The 21,519-nt window shown below is 48.8% G+C and overlaps 1 protein-coding gene across 1 annotated transcript in view; it reads right to left on the bottom strand.

Moving 5' to 3' along the window:
- The window catches only part of LOC308188614 (uncharacterized protein), a 113,208-nt gene that overhangs the window by 21,511 nt on the left and 70,178 nt on the right, over positions 1-21,519 (bottom strand). The window contains exons 59-77 of the mRNA XM_080577820.1: positions 17,623-17,703; positions 17,461-17,511; positions 16,805-16,840; positions 16,643-16,687; positions 15,989-16,033; positions 15,603-15,638; positions 15,171-15,206; positions 14,342-14,401; positions 13,669-13,794; positions 12,897-12,968; positions 12,684-12,719; positions 12,326-12,385; positions 10,554-10,598; positions 9,261-9,296; positions 8,175-8,210; positions 4,935-4,991; positions 4,685-4,756; positions 3,249-3,320; positions 2,682-2,717 (exon numbers count right to left, since the gene is read on the bottom strand). Of these exons, the coding sequence (XP_080433946.1) occupies positions 2,682-2,717; positions 3,249-3,320; positions 4,685-4,756; positions 4,935-4,991; positions 8,175-8,210; positions 9,261-9,296; positions 10,554-10,598; positions 12,326-12,385; positions 12,684-12,719; positions 12,897-12,968; positions 13,669-13,794; positions 14,342-14,401; positions 15,171-15,206; positions 15,603-15,638; positions 15,989-16,033; positions 16,643-16,687; positions 16,805-16,840; positions 17,461-17,511; positions 17,623-17,703 (1,038 nt within the window). The remainder of the gene's footprint in view (positions 1-2,681; positions 2,718-3,248; positions 3,321-4,684; positions 4,757-4,934; positions 4,992-8,174; positions 8,211-9,260; positions 9,297-10,553; positions 10,599-12,325; positions 12,386-12,683; positions 12,720-12,896; positions 12,969-13,668; positions 13,795-14,341; positions 14,402-15,170; positions 15,207-15,602; positions 15,639-15,988; positions 16,034-16,642; positions 16,688-16,804; positions 16,841-17,460; positions 17,512-17,622; positions 17,704-21,519) is intronic.

Below are 21,519 nucleotides of genomic sequence, written 5' to 3' on the forward strand. Positions count from 1 at the left end.
CAAAAGCAGAAGGCCCAAGGATCTGGTGGGTCTCCCACCCTCTAGGCAAGTTTCATGGGGACACTGGGAACACACACGTGGCTGTGTGGATGGTGTTACCACATGGGGCCTGGCTTCCTCAGTTATAGGGCGAGCATCCGCAGGCTGCTGGCCAACTATAGAGCCCAGCTCACAAGGGGATTTGAAGAACTCATGAAAAGAGCTCATGAGACCCCATTTGTACACTGAGTGAGGAAGACTGTGCACCAGGATGGAGAAGACCCAGGAACACTCATAACCGCAGATCCTGGAAACCCAAGATAGGGAGGAATGGCAGGGGATATTCATAACAGAGCTTTAAGGAGAATAATGGGTTAATCTGCCAGTATTTTAATGCATGAATTACATCTGGGACATAAAGAAAGCTTAAAGTCTTAATACATAATCAAGACTACAACTTAATAAATGTAACACAGACTGGAGTATTAATATTAAAGGATGAATTGGGGCAGGAATATCAATGTAAAAGAGCACAGTGCTTTTAGAAAAGAGGAAAAAGGAGGATGTGTCTTGAATATCAAGAATGCACTCATTTGCCTTGAGGTCCAGCTATAAACTCATCTATGTCCATTGAAATTCTCCAGGTAACGATTACAGGGAGAAGACACAAATGCTGTCACTTGGTTGGGAACTCCTACAGATCAAATCAAAAGAGTAAATGGATGAGACTTTTTACAAGCTGGTTAAATTATTCAGAGTGATTTGTGGGGGCACTGGAACTTTTGTCTCCCCAGCTATTAACTGGGAGGGAATTCGGCAGGACAGAAAGCAAGTTTTTGCAATGAGTTGGTGGCAATTTGTAGAAAGGACAGATGAAATTAGGGGGGCCTGAAGGAAAATGAGAACTGCTAGGCAGTACCTTGGAGGTTTTTCATAGGAATGAGTGGGTACAGGTAGACTGGACCAAGTAGTGTCTGTCTTCAAGAAAAGAGGAAAAGAGGACTTGAGGAATGATAGATGAGGCAGCCTAACCTCCCACTCCGGAGTAACTCAGGAGCAAACAATCAAGGTATCTGTGAGCATTGTGAAGATAAAGTGAGACACCATCAACCTGGTTTTGTGGAGAACAAGTCACGTCAGGATGTCATGTCCCATCACAGGTGTCTGAAATAGATGGTGTGAATCACACTCTAAGAGTACCCTAAAGCAGTCTATAAAACACTCTGAGTCCAGCCTGCTCAGATGTGGAAAGTGAACATGGCAGACATCTAACCGGAGGTCAGATGAGTTTCATCCAGGCTGTTGTATATCAAGGCTCCTCTGTCAAGGCCCCAGCTTTGATGTGAGAGTTGCAATTTTAGAAATTTAATGAAAAACGAAAACCAAGCTTTGTTATCTCAAATGTTTGTCTAGCCCCAAGCACAGCATAGCGTTCCCTGTACCAGCAAAATCCTCAGATATTTTCCAAAGAAGGATTACGTAGCTTTCCTCAAATACTGATTGACAAGATAGCAATCTCTGGCAGTTAATTACATTATGCGCCAACCCCTGTGGGTACCAGTAGAAAACAGCACACCTCCCAACCATCACTGGATGGCTGCTGGTCAGGATGGCCAATTCCTGCTGGAGTCCAGCTGAGCTTCCTTTGCTGCTCAAAACCCATCCTTGTTCTCCCCCTTGCACTACCAAAGCAGGAGTTGAAATTCTTGTTTGAATGAGGGCCTTTTCCTCGGTAAGCAATTACCAGTTTGGATTATGGACTCTTAAATACCCACACACCCGTGACCAATAATCATCAGGCGGCACTGAGCAGCCGTGGAGCCTTTACAGCAACAGGCAGTTGCTGAGAACCACCTGCTCATGCACGTGGAGACATAATGGTGCAATAGGTTAAGAAAATGCTGATATTTCTTATTGCAACGAAACAACCAAACATGTTCATATTTCCACAACCAGTTGCCTTTTGGTGTTGGTCCATCCTATTCCTTCCTTTCTCCAATGAAAACAAATCAGTGGTGACTTTTTTTTTTTCAGTTTGAACAACTTTGGAGACCCCTCCCCCCTTTTTTTTTCACTTGGGGTTTCCTCCAGGTGAAATGGCAAAGTTGTAAAGCATGTAAACACTTTTGTAAAACATTGCAGCAAAACCAAAATTACTTTATTATTATTATTATTATTATTATTATTATTTTTCCCCCATTGCTGCTTGCCTGGAAATAGGATGTACTATCCAGGTCCTCCAGCGTAACTGCTTTCCCTCTGGCCAGCAGCAGTACCCACTAAGCACTGGGAATAGTCACTTGTAGCCCAGTCCTTTAAGGATATATATGTTTCTCATGTGATACACAACCTATGATCACAATTCTTAAACCACCTGAACATGAACCATTGTCTGTTCGTGTCTGGCAATGCTCCCTGAAATGCTAAAGGCATTGCAAATAATAATTAAACGCACATTTCATGTGTCTCCTGATGCAAAAATTTAAACTACCTATTAAAACTTACCCTTGGTGTTGCCCCCCCCGCCCATGGCTGGTTTTCCAGCAAAGCCTCTTTGAAGATGGGCTTTATGGAGCAGCACTGAGCCACATCTCCTTAACTTCCCCGTGACCCACATGCGTGGCCATGGGGCGAGGAGGAGTGGTGCCAGCCCTGCTCCATGCCCAAGCCTCCCAAAGGCAGAGAAACGTGCTCCAACTCACTGCAGAGCCCGGCAGGCCTCGTGCTCCCGGCTCCCCCTGCAAGGAAAGCAGTGATGAGTGACTGTGAGAAAGAGATGCCCTGACTCTGGGAGTGAGGATTGCTGTAGGATATTCCTACAGCTGTGGAAGAGGAGACAGGAGGACATTTGGGGGTCAGGGACTCTCTGCAGCAGCAGCTGGAATGTAAGATCCTTTAAACATCTTGGGTGGGCAGATGAAGGGAGCCCTACATCTCCATTTTGACTATAACTGGAGCTTAGGCAGGAATTCATACCTGGCATGTAAATACTGACATTTCAGCAAAATCATTGTTGGTTGTCATAACCCAGGAAAGACGCCAGGAAAGAAGCTGCTTTATAAAATGGGACTAATCTTTAGGGCTGTCCTGGTAGAGCACAACTTCTGCTCTCTGGTAGCCCCGTAACATTTCAAGCAGCAATTTTGAAGAGGGAACACAGAATTCTATTACGAGGAAACCGTGAAAGGATTTTATACATCAGTTCATGCATGATTTTACACCTCGGTTCTTACAGAGGATGCCTTAATGTAGGTGCTCGCTGTACTCACCTTCTGTCCCACCGGTCCTCTTGTTCCAAAAAGCCCCATGACTCCCTTGGAGCCAGCTTCACCTTTGAGTCCCTACAATTTTAAAATCCTTGTCAAATACAGCCTAAGTACCCTATGCTCTTGAAGCGACCCACCCTCAGAGAGAGTAGAGGAACCCATGGAGATGGCAGAGAGAAACACCAAAAGCACCATTTCTGTAGCAGACTCCAGGCCCCCAGGGACCCCAAATGTCTGTATGGCACCCAGCGCTAAGGAAGAAAGCCATAGCTGCAGAACAGCTCAGCAGAAAGCTCAGAGCACTGTCCTGGAAGAGAGTTGGTGCCCGGTGATGGGGACTGAAGGAACACAAGCAGAAAAGGGTCTCAAAGCCTCTAAATAGGTTGCCTCCTTGCAAAGACTGAAGAGCAAGACCCTGATTGAATTACTGGTGGTGGAGATACTACCCTGGGGCTCCAAAGTATCTCAGATATTCAGCCCAAAGGTGCTGTGCCTTTAGGAGATGTTTACGTATTATTTTCTTATTAGAGAGCAGTCTGACAGATACTGTGCAGGGGATTTCATCTGACAAAAATACAGGTACCACCCATGGGAGCATCTCCATGGGTTTCTTTTACAGTCACTGGGGACCTAATCAGTGCCAGGACGTGATCTGCCCGTTCACGAAGAAGATGCCCACACTGGCTCAGGTGATTCCCATCCTGAATCCGCCCTGTGGAGTTATACAGATCCCCATGGGAAGCGACAGCAGCTCAGACAGGGATGCTGCTGTTGTAGGTACTTATATTTATTCAGCTGAGTCCCTGTCCTGGGTCAGGCTTCTGGAGCAAAACCCATTAACATAATATGAAAATAGGGACGATTGGTATATGGAGATTTAATCCGTGACTCAGTCCGAGAGTGGGAGAGTTGTGCGATTCCTCCCAGCAGAGTGATGGGTTGAAACCTGAGACCACCACGGGGGGCTCTCAAAGAGCAAAGACAGCCAGAGGGGCAGGTGGGGGACTGCCCTGCATGAGGAGCAGCTCTGGACAGGAACAGAAGAGCCAGCCGAGCCTTAAAACTGCCACAGGAGCTGCAGGGTTTGAAGGAGCACGGCCACCTCGGAGGGAGAAGGAGATACGGGGCCCCTGGTGCTGCAGCAATTGAATGAACACTTCACCCAAAGTGGTCTTACGCTGCAAACACCAACTTCACATGGTCCCACAACTACAAGGCTTGACACCCGGCAAATGGGATGAGTATCACAACCCCAAGCCCCAGCCCAGCAGCGTTCTTGCCCCATCTATGGGAAGAGCTGGGTGAGTGTGTCCTCGCACTGCGTTCCCCAGCAGGAATGTGGGATGGGAGGATGCAGAGACAGTGTCTGCATGTAGCCCCCTCCTCACACAGCCAGTGCCTTTCTGTTGTACAGCTCAATCACATTGGGATGCTCATACCTTTTCTCCTACAGGTCCATCCTCTCCCTTCTCGCCTTTGTCTCCATCGAAGCCTGGCAGGCCCTGTTCACCCTGAAGGACAAGACAGAAATTAGTGGGTTGTGCCTCTCTCCTGGAAGGATGCAGCCCTCAGCCGCTGGCTCTGGACCAAAGTGCTGGTTTGTGGTGGTTGTCCCAAGCTGTTTCCTATGTGGGTGTTACCAACATTGGGGAATGGATAGCTTAAAAAGACAACGAGAGTAAAACTTACGGGATCTCCTTTACTGCCTTTATAGCCCTGGGGTCCAAAACCGGTCATGGGATCACCCTAGAGAAAGGAGACATAGAAGAGCTGTAGATGCCCAGTGATTTCTGAATTCACAGCTCCCATCCGAAGGAACCACGCTTGCTATGATAGGCAGAACAGCAAAAGGGGAACACATATCTGCAAGAAAGGTGAGCATTTCCCAAAAGTTGGTCCATATGGATCCAACTGGGGAACGTATGGATGCTTCACAGAACAATATTAAATAAGTTTAATCTGTTCTTAACTAAAAGATGGGTGATAAACATGTAGAGAAGACTGCAAGAAGTCCTGAGTTTTGCCAGTGACCTCTTGCTCCAGAAGATGTTGGGGCCCACTTGTCTGGATGTCAAGGCTGGAAGTGGAGCTGTGCATGGGAAGGTGGGACCCCGAGGTTCAATTCCTGACCTGAGGCCATCAGTGATGGGACAAATTCACACCTGGCATGGTGGCTTGGCTCCTTCATCTCTGCATGTCACTCAGCATGGCAAGGTTTGCATCTCCTGCCAGGAGCAGGACCTGGACGTAGGTGGGATGGTGAAGGGGTCTGCTCGTGGTGCCCTGCTTTATGGGCAGAGATGGAGCTCAGGAAGGTGAGTGGGACTTTGGACACCCCTCCAAGGGAGTTTTTGAGGGTCAGCCACCCCTGGTGCCACCCTGGTATCTACAGGGCTGCAGTAACCCATGGACATGTCTGTGCCAAACATATTCATCAGCGGTTGTGTCTCCAAGGAGGAGATGCCACCCGTAGTTTGGAGGGAGGAGGGTTGAAGCCACCTTCCAAATAGCTTCAGGGAAAACCTACACCTGGCTGGAAAGGTTCCCTCTGGGCACAACCCGAGCCCCTGGGCATATGGACAAGCGTGAGAACGTGGCAGGCTACCTAAGAAGTTTTTCATTTTGGTCTTTGGGATTAGGACAAGTTTTCTTCACCCAAGTCTTTCACAGCCTTCCATGGCTGTGTCGGCTGCGTGTCACAAGGTAATACTTCTGTTTCATCCTAACTCAGCTAAAGGCTGGTTTCAGGGTAATGGGATCACCTCCACACCCTCAGCATCATCGATTCTTAAAACCAGGGCACTGTGACCTGCTGACGTGCACCTGCTTCCAGCGTGCAGCAGCAAGGAGGACGTGTGGAGGTGCAGCAGGTATGGGTTTTGGCATTGGAGGCAGGACAGACCCAGTAGGGAGGGTGATTCCCTTTTACTGGGGGCAGGACAGAGGCAAAAAGGAGCACTTCTCGCCTTTGGAAGACTTTCACATCTGATTTGGATGTTCAGTGCAGCTTGTTGTTAATATTTCACCATTGCTGTTAGCAGCATACAGAACTCATGTATTCATTTTTTCCCCCCTAAAGATAAATTAACCCCTTAATTCTCCTTTCTAGTCCTTTGTGGCAATTGTAACCCTCTTGAAAAGGCCTCCATTTACACCAGCTCACTTCAGTATTGCAAATATCCCTGTTCAGGCAGACTGTGCATTGCTGCTAGAGTCTTAACAAACATGAATTAATATTCTCCCAGATTTGATAATCTTTTGCAGTCTTTTGCAATCTTTATACAGCCGTGATGGACCGTGGGACCCTGATCCAGTTCTATCTTAATATACCCTCCTGCTTGCTTTCTCCTTAGTATCTATAATGCAGATGGGGATGGGCTTGATCAATTTTGCGAACAAAAGGGAGCATAAGCATTCTGTAGTTTAATCCAATATATGGTATTGGCCCTGAGATGCACACAGATACTCCTGTATTGATGAAGAGAGAGTTAGAAAGAAAATTGAGCTGCAATCACGTAGAACAAACCCAAACCAACTCTCTCTCCCTTCCAGTTTTATCTCACACTCCTCCTTATATTTTATTAAGGTATTCTTTGGAGAACAGATTACACATTCCTTCAGCTTGGGAGGTGTTTTGGGGCCTCCTCACGAAGCAGATTAAGGATTGATTTGTCTCTGGAGCGAGTCCCTTTTGAAAGTAGCTTCCTCAGAGACAAATCGGCCATAATCATTTAATACTGCATGACTCAAAGGCAGAATCATCATGTCGGTTTTCTAAAACTCATTTTCTAACAAGCCATTTCATCCAGGAAGGAAGTTAACAAAACACTGGGCAGAAGTTCAGCATTTTCTGTGCACTTTCCAGAACCACTCTGGGTGTTATTTTCGCATTACCTGCTATGAGCCAACTCAGGCTTCTTCAGATTGCGGTATGCTTTGGGGCGAGCTGGTTCACCAAAATCAGTGGAAATTTTCTTCCTCCCTTAGAGCACAGGAAGCATTTTTGTGTGCCCCAGAAAAGAGTTGCTGAAGTGACTTTTTTTTTTTTTTTTTTTTGCTGTTTTTGGCTATGCCTGTTGTAGGATCCTATTAAAACTATGGTGCAAGCCCCACCTGCAGCATTGCATACAGGGCAAGGAAGACACCTACAAAGTGGATTGAACACACTGGAGAACCCCATGAAAGAGGGGGAGCATCTAAGCATTGTCTTCCATTGCATGGGTTTAAAATGCAGAGAGGATAGACCCCAAGTTTTCTTGGAGGCGCACAGTGAAGGGATCGGTTGTTACACCCATCAGACAGAAGAAAAAGCTTTTTCCCCTGGGGGTGGCCAAACATCAGAGCAGAGGCTCAGAGAAGAGCACACGAGGACATGAGCACTGTGATCTGCTTTTGCAGCTGGCCCTGCTTTGTGTGGGGCTTGTACCAGAAATGTCCACAGGTCCTGTTTAAGCTCTGATTTTATTTTATTTTTTTAAATTAAAATTTTAAAAGGTCTCACCAGGGAGTGATTCCCCACATGGTACAGCTCTGAGACACTGGTGGGCTCAAATTCTGCAGATTTCCTTGGCAAAGGGATCTTAATCCAGGCATGTCATACTTACTACTCAGTTCCCACTGAGGACTGAAGACAGGATTTAAAGTCCCCTTTGATGTGAAGCCTTTGCACACCACCAGCTGGGATCCTTGCTCAGCACCCTGTGCAGGCTGGGCTACGCTCCCCCATATGTAACAATACAAATCCTGTAAAATCACTAGGACCTCCAGATATCTGAAAACACATATCAGTATTTCTTATCATTTACGTCTCTACCTTGTCTGATCACTGACTCACTAAAATAAACGTCCATCTGCTCACAGGTAACTATAAAATCCCAGCAGCCTTTCACCCCATCTGCCCCAGACAGCCACAAGCCGGAATGGCCTTACTCTTTCTCCCTTGGGTCCCAGCAGTCCCCGATCACCCTGAAAACAGGAAAGAAAAAAAAAAAAAAGACAGTGAGTGATTCCCTTTTTACTCACTCTTCTTGTGCTGCTCAGTCCACCAATTCGCACTTCAAGACACTGACATCTATCACAGCTGGGAGCCAGTTCCTCTGGGCACTCTGCCAAATGATTAGCTTACCGCAAGAGATTGCGCACCACCAGAATTTATTGCACTGACAAAAAAAGAAAGATCTGGGACTGGAGTGGTTTGGTTGACTCCATGCTCAGCACATCCACGGTGTGGAGCTATCCCTGGATTTTCCCCACCCAGCAGGACATAACGCCTCCAGAAATGTGCCCACGCTATATCTAGGGTAGGAAGACATCCTACATAATGTAGGATTTCCCAGATTTCCACCCCAAAACTGGCATGTTGTACTGAAATTGTATGAAATACCAACTGTTCCTCAAGGGTTTTATCTAGGAGGTGGGATGTGAAGCTGAAGGGCAGGACTTCATTGCTGATGGCATCTCATACCCCTCTTCAGTGCTCAGGACTGTTGTGGTGACAGCAGAAGAGGAAGGCTACTACAAGGGCCAGGTGGGGACAGGAGATTTTCTCTTCTCAGCACTGCACTTTTCAGCTTTTCAGGGCTTGCAAGTGGGAAGTGGCAGAAGAAGACCAAGGGACTCCTGCTCAGAAATGCAAATGGAAGGCTATGCGTTGCCTGGCAGGTGGTCTTCACCCTGCCTGTGCTGCAGGAAAGCTGCTCCCCAGACCAGCCCTGCACATTTGGGGATCAAATGGAGTACACCAGGAGTCCCTTGCTGTCCAAACTCCCCAATTTCCTTCCACCTCCCCCCAAAAAAACAACCACCCAACTGAAAAAAAAAAAACAGGCTTGCAGAAAGATACCATGCACCCAGGCCCCATCTCAGCCCAGCCCTTATTGGGGGCTGCAGATGTCACTTTCACACTTGTGCACACTGACCGAAGTGTCTTTCCCCCCTCCCAAGTTTGCCCTGATAAAGACTCCCCACAACACCTTCCTTCTCAGGTGCTGCATAGGTAAAGTGACTGTTGCTTACTCTTTCGCCTTTCATGCCCGGGAGGCCTTTTAGACCCTGCAAGAAGATAAAACAACATGTGAAGAGAAATACCAGACAGGGAAGGTGTTAGGAAAGAGTAAAAGGGCAGCCTCCACTTGAAGGCAGGGCTGCCTCCAAGGAGAGGCTCCAGCGTGGAGAAGCTGGTGGTGGGATGGGTGCAGGAGCCCAAGCTCTCTTTTCTTTCCCTGTGAGAGCAATTTGAGGAGAAGTGAGAAACAGCACAGTTGAATCACGCTGGTGGAAAGAAAAAAATTAGCCATAGGTTTCTGCCCAGCACAGGATCGTGGCTACAACTCAGGATCTCCTGGGAGATGTATAAATTAAGCCAGATTGGCCAACCTGCCCCATTTTGCAAGCCTCATACTGAGGTTTCTGTATGCTTAACATTAATGAGATGAAGACCCAGCCTCTCAGAGAGTGTAGGGTTGCTGCCAGAGGGCTTCTCCTGGGGGGTCACCCCAGGTGTAACCCCTTTTTGTGATCCATGACCTCGTACAAATACACACAGGGGTGGCACCTTCCCCCTACAGAACAGACAGCTCATCACAGTGGTGGGCATGGACAGGATGGACTGGGAGGAGATGGAGAACAGACATTTCCCAAAGGCACGAAACCTGCTTTCTACCAGCCCCCTGTGCCCTGTGCTGCTGCTCTGACCACTGGGCTACATCCTTCTGCAAGCCCTCATGGTTAAGGGATGGCCTGGCTGAGAACAAGCCCTTCAGGGATGAGACCCAGGGTGCAACCATGTGCTGCAGTCACCCTTGGCATTCTGAGGAACTTCATAAAGGCCTATTCTGCTCACAATAAGAGCTTTGTTCCATTCGAGACAACGGCTTAATAAATAAAAAGTTGTTTGTCGAAATAGCAGTTGTGATCTGCATCTCTCCTGACTCACCCCTATCAGCGGAAAGGGAATTTAAAACAGAACAAGGCCCTAAAACTCATGCAGGCAAGCAGACCTGACGAAGAAGAAAAGAGAGGTGGTGATATTTTAGGAGGGCTTCAGAAGCTTGTAGATGAGTCAGCCAAATGGACAAGAGCCTAAAGTGATTACGCTTGGCACGACAGCTTGTGTCTCACAGCTGCCTGCGGGATTTACGCTCATGCATCCCAACACAACCCTGGAGTTCAGGTTCCCCGAGTCTCTATTTCCCACTAAAACCATCAAACCATTTACATTTTTTTTTTCATTATCTGTGGGGATTTTTTTCCAGCCCTTGGCCACTATAATGCACGTTAATCAGTCTTGCATGCTGTGTTAACACTCACCATCATGCCAGCAGGGCCACGGACTCCCACAGCGCCCTCGCCACCCTGTGAGGAAGGAGAGGGTTAGTGATGGCCACCAGCAGGCAAACGCAACATGTGCAGTCCTAACTCTGCAAACCATCCCGCAGGGCACAACAGGAATTGAAAATTCAGAAGCCTAGATCCTCCAGGGAGTCGTCCTTTCTTGTCCACTTGTATGGCCTCGTGGATTAGGTGCCTTAATGCTCCAATGGCTCTGGGTCAAAGGGCCTGGAGGGCTCGAGACCATCCACGTGTCACTGCAGGTGGACAGTGTGTGCAGTGTTTAGAGAATAATATTTTGGTCAGCCTCAATCTTCAGCTTCTCCTCAGCCCCCAAGTGAAATGCACTTGTAGGATGATCTGGACCTGGTTTAGCACGATATTAATCACTCCAAAAAAAGGTGCCTCTCCTTCTCTGATGCTACAGGGAGGCCCTGGTAGGACTGGCCCAGAAGAAGCCACCTAAGGCTGGGTGACCCTCCTTGAGCTGCATTTACACAAGACACAGGCATGGGAAGCAATGGGCAGAGATCTGAGACGTTCCTGGGGTCCCAAGAGATTTCTCACCCTCAGTTAGAGGGCTCGATAGCTTCTATGCATGTTCATAACTCATTGCTGAGCTCGATTCAGTAGGCCTCACCACAGCAAAGGAATTCACCTGGAACCCACACCACTGACTTTCGGAAGGAAGATACCACCAGCCAGCTGCTCAGCAGTAACTCTTGCCTTTGGAGACCAGCGTGAGACTTATCTTCACACCTAGCTGTAGTTTTCACCTGCTATAGAACTTCTTCTGAGCCTCTCTTCAAGCCTGCCATTGATTTTTTTCAAACCTTACTATGAGGGACAGGTGTGCTGGTGGGTTTGTGAAGTGCTTTTATGACCTCCCGAGGTAGATCCCCTGAGATTTACCTGTCTTTAAGATGCCTAGACTTAGGCACTGTCCTGTGGGGCCAAATTCTGCTCTCTCCTATGTAGCCAATGTAATTTGAGATTCTGTGATTCACTCCAGATATATGCTGGAGTCAGAAGAGCAGAAACATTATTTCATCATTTCCTTCAGATAATAAAGCTTGAGCGAGGCTTACCCCAGACCTTTCACAGCTGTTGACATTCTCATTAAGTGTTTTGTCTCAGGGGCCTCATTGAACCGTTCTGCTAGCAGATGGGGAGTTTGTCTAAATGGATTGCAGCATAAAATCAGTTTATTCGCGGAACAGCCACAGACGCAGCAAATTGAAACATGGCCTCTGATTACAACTCCAGAGGGTCTCCCTGGGGTCTTTGCCAGAAGGGGACCAAAACTTCTCAGCAAAGTGAGGAAAAGTGAGCATTGCTGTCCCAAGGATGACGGGGGCTGTTTCCTGGAAGAGGGAAACGAGGGCAAAAAATCTGGATGTGGATTTCTGAAGGAACGAGCTTGCAGGTAGCATCCCCAAAGCATACAAAATGAGCTGGTTCCTCACTGAGCTGCTGTTATTGAGACATGCAGATGTAGAGGTGTAGTTGCTGCCTTTGAAGCTCCCATCCAGCCAGTGAGGGCACAGGCATGCAGCCAGCCAGTGCAACCTGCAGCGCTTGAGGGCATCTAATTGCAGAGGGAATGCTAATTGCAACCATTATTTAATTAATAAAGAGGGCTCTTCTGGCATCTTCTGTGATGAGTGAGCAGGAGGTGATGGTATAATGTTGCCTCCAAAAGGGGGTAGTTTGTACCAAGCCAAGCAAGAAGCATGTTTGGAAGGACCTACCTGAGGGCCAGGCAGTCCACGAGGGCCTCTTGGACCAGCAGCTCCAACCCCAACTTCTCCCTGCAGAACAACACCAAAAAGGTCTCGCTTGGAGCAAGGATACCACATGGGATGATTGCTGATTAGCTTGACTCTGATTTAAAAGCCACAGAAAGAGTCAGGAGACACTTCCATTTACTTTCTCCTGCTCTCTCTGGAGGATGCTCTGGCAAACATGGGGAAGAAGGGTGTGAGGGTGAAAGAGGGATGAAGCACCTGGAAGGGCTCAGGGATAAGGAGCCAGGGGAGGGCAGTGGATGTCCCATTGCCACCCCAGGATCTCAGCTACTTGTGACCTGCCTGGCAGGTTGGCACTCACCTTGTTGCCTTTGGGTCCGGGTGTCCCAGGAATCCCCTGTAGGATGAGGAAAACAAAGCAGGAGGGAAGACTTTGTTTTTGCATGTCCTTGATGTTCTCCTGTCCCACTAAGAGGGTGAAAGCGCACCCAGCCCAGGCACCAGGGCCTCAGCCCCTTTCCCCAGACAACCCTATGTCGCTCAGAAGACAAAGGGGTGATTTATGAAAAGTCACCTCCTTTCCTGGGGATCCCGACGGTCCTGCAGGTCCAGCAAATCCATTCCGGCCTCTCTTCCCACGCTCACCCTTGAAAATAAAATACTTCAAGGAGAAAACCCTAAGGGAAGAGCCCTCTTTCCCCACAGCCATCCTGAAAGCAGGAGCCAGTGTCCCTAAAGCTCTGTGTACGGGCAGCAAGCAGGAGGAATAATCACTGGGGTGTTCCCAATGGGAACTTCTTTGTCACTGAGGAGAGGGGACTTCAGCTACATCTAAGACCCTGAGTTTAGACACGTTGCTGTCCCCCATCTCACCTCCCACTAAGACTCCTTGTCCTTGCAGTGACAATCATTGCTTCTTCTGTCCCCAGGGGCTAATGACCCCTAGCCCCCTTGCTAACACCCTCTGCCCCATAACCACCCCTTTTCTTCCCAGTCACCTCATCAGGTCACATCACTAGGTTTCAGTGGAGAACAATGGGTCCCTGCCTTGCTTGGAACTCCGTTTCTTTTGTTTTGAACTTGAAGGACATCCTCCTGGACCAAACCCTGCCTGTTTATTTTTTTTCCCCAACCACACCAATTCGTCTAATCAATGCTGTTACCACTCATTTTGCAACCAGGCTTTGTCTCTGTTTCCCTTCATGGGCTATGCATAGGCTCAGGAGAATTGGATAGGTGGGGGTCTGACCTGCAGTGGACACCTGGTGCAGTCTCAGGAGGACCACGCTCGTTCTCACCTTGTGTCCAACACCACATGCCCAGTCCCCTCACCACACACCACCTGCCTTCTGTCCTGGTGTCCCGGGCAGGCCTGGAGCCCCTCTGTCCCCCTGTGACCCAGGAGTGCCAGCGTTGCCTCGAATGCCCTGGACGCCCTGAGCTCCTGGAGGTCCTGGGGCCCCTGGCTCACCCTGTTGAGTGAATCACAAGGAATTTAGATCTTAGGTGGGATTGACGGCCTCCCAAAGGTCCTGGAGAAAGCCTGGGGTGTTTCCTTGAATTCTCATGACTGGTACGTAGATCTGGGGGCACCCCTTCCAGCTCAGGCCCATCAGATAAGTCCTAGGGCTGGAGAAGGGCTTTCTAGAGTGGGGAACCCTCACCTTCACACCCACAGAGCTGTGCACTGAACTCAAACCCTGCATGCCTGCAATGTCCCAAGGGACTGCAGAAACATCTCTCTTCTGAGACCACGATTCCCTGATTTTTTTCACAGTCATATTTATCCTCTGGACCACACCTGTTCTGAACTGGTCCCTTGGAGGACACAAAGCTCTCCCTCTGTCCCCAGCCCACGTGGTGGTGTTCCTGCCTCTCCAAGTTGGGACTGCCTTATCTTTGGCATCCCAGCCACCTCTGTGCTTCCCACCCAGCAGTGGAAAGATCAGCAAGGACTCCAGAGAGTAATACCCATAGAAAAACAAATGAGATCCTATCAAGAGGAGAAGACAGGTTTACCTTAAATCCTGGGGGACCAGCCTGACCAACAGGACCTCTGAATCCAATTCCTGGTTCTCCCTGAGAAGAGAAGAAGGTCAAGAAAAAAAGCAAGACCACTTCTTCCACTGTGGGTCCATCAAGAGCTTGCTCCATGCTGCTCTCTGGATACCCAGCTGAAGTCCCTCAGGACTGATCCTATGCTAAAGTGTCTAAAGAGCACATCTCCTCTAGATGATGGGAAGTCTGGAGAGATAAAGTTGCTGAGAGCATTTAAAGAGCTCAGCTCAAACAGGGCACAACCTGGAGCCCAGGAGGTTTGCTCTGCCCACCAGAAGCACTTCTGTGCGGGGTGGGTGCTGGAGCCCTGGCATAGGTACCCAGAGGTTGTGGTGTCCCCTCCTTGGAGAGCTTCAAAAGCCACCTGAACACCAGCTTGGGGTGGCCCTGCTGGAGCAGGGATGGGACCAGAAGGACCCAGAGGTGCCTCCAAGCCTCAACCTTCAGTGATTCTGAGCTTCAGAAAAGAGGGAGCTGAGTTGTGGGAATATTACTGGAGATGGTGTCAGAAGACTCCGTGTGAGACTCATACCTTCTGGCATTAGTCATAAGGTGTGTGTCCTGCCTAGAGCAGCCACCAGCACTCCCTGACAAGCCAACAGACAGAAGCCGTGTCTCCCAGTGGGTGACCCATCCCAGCCACGCTGAGCCCACATCTCAGGAGGACACCCGGACACCTCTCCCTGAGATGGGAGGTAAGATGTCAGGAGCGAGAGCAGTCATGGAGGACACAAGGTCTCCTGGTGTCAGAAGAGGCACCCCTGACTGTGGTACCAGCGCTGTTCTTTACCTTTTGACCATTTTCCCCTCTGTCTCCTTTGGTGCCCTGAGAAATGAAGAGAGAGTTACCAAGGCTGTAGGAGAGGAGGAGTGAAGTACAAGCTCCGTGCTACCCTGAGTGAGAGCAAAGGTTTCCAGTTGTGCCCACCACAGAAATGCCTCTGATGTCCCCAGAGGAGGTGGGGAATATTCATGTGGCCAGGGATCAGCCAAATGCCCCAGCATGGGGCCAAAGTGAAGGAGATGGGGTACTGAAGGAGTTGGGGTACTGAAGGAGGTGGGATACTGAAGGAATTGGGGTACTGAGCTGACCCAGTGGGCATTGGGTCTGAGCAGGGTACAGGGTTTTGGCTTCCCCGTGGCAATCCCCAGTGCTGGATTTGGGCCACCTAGCTGGTACCACTGTCCTGCTCCAGCTGCCGATCCCGACTCCTCAGCTCACCTTTTCTCCAGGCTTCCCCATCTCCCCGGGCTGCCCCTGTAAGACAAAAACCAAATATCTTCCAGCCCTTCTTCCATCTCTGTCTTTGTGCCAGGGCTGGCTTTCACTTGACTGTCACCTGTTCAGTTCACCGATCCAGCAGAACAAACATCAGGACCCCCCCTGAATTTTCTGCCTTCCCCCTGAGGCATGGCAGACGCGTGTTAGCATTGCCGGGAGAGAGGGAGCAGAAGCATTCAGCCAGATCGAGGGATAAAGGTGGGACTGCAGCAATCCCAGTTTACATCAGCAGTCTCCCATGGACCCAGGATGTCCTCTCCACCAGTGTGTCCCCAGCTTCCTTCTCCAAATCTCAGAGACTCAGGCCACAAAAGCACTATTGCTACCTTTTCTCCTTTGTCTCCACGGGCTCCTGGAGCTCCCATTTCTCCCTGGAAAACAACAGACAGCCCCTTCAATTGCAAGCATGAGGAATTTCTCCTTCCCTCTTTGGGCCATGTGGGGGTTGCCCTTGTTTCCGTATCACCTTTTGGCAAACTGCAGTGAGGGCCACCTCCTTTCCACTGCTTGCTGGTGGACCAGGGCTATCCTAACCAGATCCTAACCAGATCAGGGTTGTCCCTGAACCCATCCCTCCCATCCTTCACTGTGGAAATGCAAAGAGAGATGACAAATTACGGAACTGGGGCCAGAGATGAGTGGTAGCTGAAGGTGTCCCTGTCCCAGGATACCACAGATGTTAAAAAATGCCATGAGTCTGAAGGAGACCGGAGAAGTTCATAGAGCAGAAAACTACTGAGGAGGCACAAAACAACTAAAAGCATGTCTGAAACAGCTGTGGAAGGTTCCAGCATGGGTCCTCTACTCATTGCCAGTGGCCAAAACCATTGATTACCACCTCTTGAACCCACCAACCTGGCCAATTTTCATCTGTGATTTCTCAGCCTCTAAATGAGACTGCCGGGGAAGATGCTCTGGGATCCCATCTCACCCCAGCACCATTGGGTATCTGCATTAAAAGGTGAACCAAAAGCACTGACCTTTTGGCAACACAAGGGTGGATCTGGCCGGCCCGTTTCCTCCTTCTGTAAGAAAATGAGTGCAGGTACAACAAGGAGTTGGGATTCCGCAGGAGAAAGGACTGGCCACGTCCTCATCACATGTAGCTGGGGTGAGAGGAGCCCTGGGGCTTCATGCTGTACCTTAATCCTGCTTGGGTGCTGAGGGCCTGGGTACGTCTTGAATTGAAGAAGAAACGAGAAAAGTGTGAGAGCAGGTGGAGAAATATTTCACCCCTTGAGCCATGGGAAAGGAGTCTCGAGGACTCATAATTTTTCACCCTTAACTCCTGGAGGTAGGTCTTGCTCTCTTAAATTTTGTAAAATCAACTCTTTGCACTTTCCATTTCTGGCTTATTATGTTACAGTTGGAGATGTAATTGTGCAGGTATGTCAGAGATGTATGTGTTTGTAAATGCACTCAAGTATTTTCACATTTACACACACATACCAGTATCTTCTATTCTTTCAGGACACCAAATACCCCTGTCTCATGCTGCTTTCTCCACGAATCAGGTAATTATGTTCTCTCATTGATTAAGTTTGATTTTCGCCACTTCTGTATTGTGAGCATTGCGTTTCCCTTGCCAAATACAAGGAGAACACTCTGCTCTGCCAAGAAAGACAGCCTCACCTGCAGCTGTTTCTTGCTTTATTTATTAATATTTATCACTAAACTTTCACCCCCCACCCAGATTCATCATGATTCATCATGATTTTGCACGGTGAGAAGAGGCAAGTAGGGTTTCCCTTGCGTCCATGTGTTTGAAGACAACCTTGTACCAGGCTGTCTCACTCACCGCAGATCCAGATGGGGATTTCAGAGCTCCTGGGGCACCGGGGGGATGCACCTGTGACAGAGCCAACAAGGAAGGGTCACTGCTCCCTTGGGGATTACACCGGTGACTCTGCTCATATGCAATGGCCAGCCCAAAGCCACCGCGGTGAAATAGGGTTTTTACCTTGTATCTGTCCTGTTGGGCTGATCTCCTGGCCCTCACATGCCTTGGGAGTGCAGAGCCATCATCCAAATTCATCTTTTCCTGCAGGAAAGGAAACACCACCCTGCTGAGCACCCAATGCTATTATTTATTCAGGACCGTGCAATTAACTTATCGCTATTTCAGAGGAATACCTAAAATCTTGCAACTCTGAACTCTAAATGCTTCCCTGAAGCACCCATGCCTGGGTAACACATCTGCTGAGCATTTATTGTACCCGATATATCTGACTGCAATAACACAACTGTTGATGCCTGATCACTCTCCTCGGTCATCTGCCTCTTGCTGATGTTTGCAATGCTCATGGTTTTGGCCGGTACATATTTGAGACACACACAGTAAAGCTTGTACAAATAGTTACTGGCCCGAATCATAAACTGCTTGTAATTTTCCATGTTAGCAACAACAAATTATCTGCTTGCTGTTGTAAATATTATAATATTCCTAGCTGCTGGATATCTCAGTGTACAGCAATTATTCCCCGAGCCACATGATGGAGGCACTGCAGATCAGCTTTGGCAAATATTTTGATACGAAGGCAAAAAGCAATGGGGTGATCCATAACAAAAGAAGGCTGGGCACCTCCTTGCACCCAAACCTCAACCCTGAGCCCTGACAGGAGCATGGGAAGGAGAGAAGAAAATCAGGATGGGGTGCACCTAGCACTACTTCTGCATTATTATCATTTTCAGACTCAAAGACCTAGACTGATCTCACAATTTAATCTAGAAGTATATTTTGAAACTTTCGGATGGCTAAACTTAAGGAAAAGTAAATCCTAGATAAAGGACTTGTAAGAAATGCTGGTTAGTCCAACCACAGACATTACGTTGGCAGGTTTGCAGGGCTGATAGCCTTATTTTTTTGGATTCAAGTAACATTCACTAACTGGCTAATAAACTCAGGAAGTTTCTGACTCACCGAAATACGTAAGGAAAAAATATTTTGGACCAATTAAAATTGAAATTCTTTACTGCAACATAGTGAGGTGTAAGGAGGAGGAATTAAAGACCCGTTGATGATGTGCTGGCACAGATTGCTCATGAGTGCCCATCTTGGGTGGCTTTTGTCCATCCTGCACTGGGTCGCGGCTGATCTGCATGCAGAGCATTTGTAAAATGCCGCTGCTGTTTCGCATGGGTCCACGTTCATTCTGCAGACGTGCGAAGAGCGTCACAAGGAAAAGGCGAGGCAAGCCCGTGGGTTGCCAAGACCTCGCCGAGGTTTGGATGGCGACCCATGTGCATGTGATCTCATAAAGCTGCCATTTCCAGGGGTGGTGGGAAATTGCTGGGGGTAATAACTCTCCTCCATTCTGCTGTTCCTCCGCAATTTTAGCAGTTTCCAGCGCTGAGATGCCAGCAATAAGGCAAAAAAGAAAAGTGGAGAGGCTGCTGCTTTCTAAAGCAGTGATTTGCTGATGGCAGGTGGCAGTGTAAAAAAAAAAAAAGAAGAAATAAAAAGAGACAAGGGAGAAAAGGAGGAGTAAAAGAACGGATACAATTAGGACAGGAAAGAGAAAAATGGAAATAAAAGGGGGAGGAAGAAATTCTCCTGCAAAGAAAGAGGAACAGGAAAGACAGAAACAGCAAAGAAAGAAGATATCAAGTGAAAAAAAAATTAAGTGACTTTGGTTTTATCCACATGGAGACAGCCAGGGACATTTATCTGAATTAACCCTGAAAATGAGTAAGTTGAACTGCAGGGAGGCTGGGAGATGGAGGGGGCAGGAACTGACCAGACCAGTCCCATAGCGCCAAAGAAGTGGCTCATCCATGGAAAGAGCAACTGGGCACTGCTTCTGGCATGGGCACGTGTACCTGGGCTCATCCTGCCTCTTTATGCCAGTTAATTTGCTTCCCCCATTAACTCCTGCCAGCCAGAAATTGCACCTCTGAGATGAAGCTCTTGGGCTATTACAGAATGCTTTTCTCCAGGGCCCCATGAACCTTTTAACAGGTAAAATTCGTGATTACAGCTGCTGCTGACGGGGAAACAAGCGGCTCCATTTCGCTCTCTTTGCATCACCCCGCGTTGCGCGCAGGGATCTGTGCTGGGGGGAGAGGGGCTGCTCCTGGCTCCCTGCCTTTCACCCATGCTTCTTCCTCCTCTGGAGGATGAGGGGGATAAATGGGGCAGGAAATCATCTCTATAAACCCAAAATGTGAAGTTTTGGTTAAAAAAAAAAATCTGATCTTAGGTCTCTGGTGATAAATGAGCCTGCAGTTTTGTGGCTCTGCTCCTCTCCTCCCACTGGCTTTAAAAAAATGAAAGTGGTATCTCAAATGGGATGCGAAGTCTGCTTTTCATCCTTGGGATGCAGGCATTAAAAATTAATTACATCCCTGATTGCTGAGGACAGTACTGCTTTTTTTTTTTCTGCCTCAACCCCCTCATCCTTCCCAGCACCATGGCCACAGTGTTTGGGCACATGGATGCTTTTAGTTCCCTGAAACCAGACAAACGGGGGTCACTCCCTTTTCATCAAGGAGGAAAATGCTGGGCCTGTCATGGATCTGATTTATTAAGTCACTCCATGCAGGGGGCATGCGTGAAACCACGAGGAGCACAGCTGGAGTCCACAGCTTCAGATGGAAGTACAGATTTTGGATGCCCCAATTCCAGGGTGCAGGTCCCTAGGGACTGAGCTCTACCTGCTTGTGAGAGCGGGGCATCAGAGAGCTCCTATCTCAGCTGGCATCCTACACCCAGTCGAATGAGAAGTGAGGGGTTTGGTGTCCATCCTCTGCATTTCCAAATCTCTCTCCAGCTTAGCCATGGCCAGCAAAGGGAAACGGCGCATGCAGGAAGAGAAGCAATACAAAAATGTGGGATGTGGGCTGGAAACTGGCTCTGCGAGCTCCTAAATCCCTGCCCTGTGATAGCAGCTGAGGGATGCTCGTTGCACAGGCCACAGTCTGCAGGGCTGCAGCTTGCACACACACACACACGCGTGAGTGCTCGTGTGCGTGTGCTTGTGCCGGGAGCCCTCTCGTGGCTGCTGCCACAGCAATTGTTCCAGCTTCGTGAGTCAGCGCCGCGGCAATTTGCAAAGCCAGGCAGGAGACAGCTGAAGCGACGGAGCAGAGGCAAGTTTCCAGCAGACTGCTCAAATCAGAGCAAGATTTCCTCTTGACAGGGTCTCCCCGCTTTGAGCTACCTCCCCCATCGCTGTTCCTAGAAATGTCCTTGCTAATGCTGTTCCTAGCAGAAGCTGCACTTGAGGCTGAAAGCAAACATCCAAGGGATTTTTTCCACTCAGGTTGTGGGCATCCTGCCTCCAAGTATTTTCAAAAATAGCCTTCCTTCCATCACACAGCAACATATCAGATGGAAAAGTGTTAAAGCAGCACTGAGGGAGTGCGTTTGCCCTCTCTCCTTCCCTGGGGCTGGTGCCACTCAGCGCACGGTGTTGGGGTAGGGTCTCCCAGCCAAGCTGGACTTTGCTTTCAGGGTTAAAATGCTGTGAAGAATGAAGGGTGCTGGGTTTGGTACAAGTCATTGAGCATGGAAGGGCTCGCAGAAGAAAATTCATGCCCAGGAGGGCAGAAAAAGAGAGTGAATTGGGATGTTAGGGCTCAGACAACCACACTGCCCCCCAAGCACCCCAAGTTAGTGCCCATCCTCTGAGCTGTGACAACTGCTGCTGCCAGCCTGGATGTGCCCTCTGGCTTTGCTGCAAATGCTATGGCGTGACTTAGAGGGCACGTGCATGTGCCCTTGGAAGGCTGCTGCACCTCCTGACTATGGAAGGAACCTCTTTCTGTGCTATCTCCCCTCAGCTGAGGTGCAGTAACTCATCTCCTGAGCTTTTTAAGAGGCAAATGTCCTGCAGACCTTGAAAGAAGAGTTAAAGTG

The sequence above is a fragment of the Anser brachyrhynchus genome, assembly GCF_964034855.1.
Source record: "Anser brachyrhynchus genome assembly, chromosome: 1".
Classification (NCBI taxonomy): Eukaryota; Metazoa; Chordata; class Aves; order Anseriformes; family Anatidae; genus Anser; species Anser brachyrhynchus.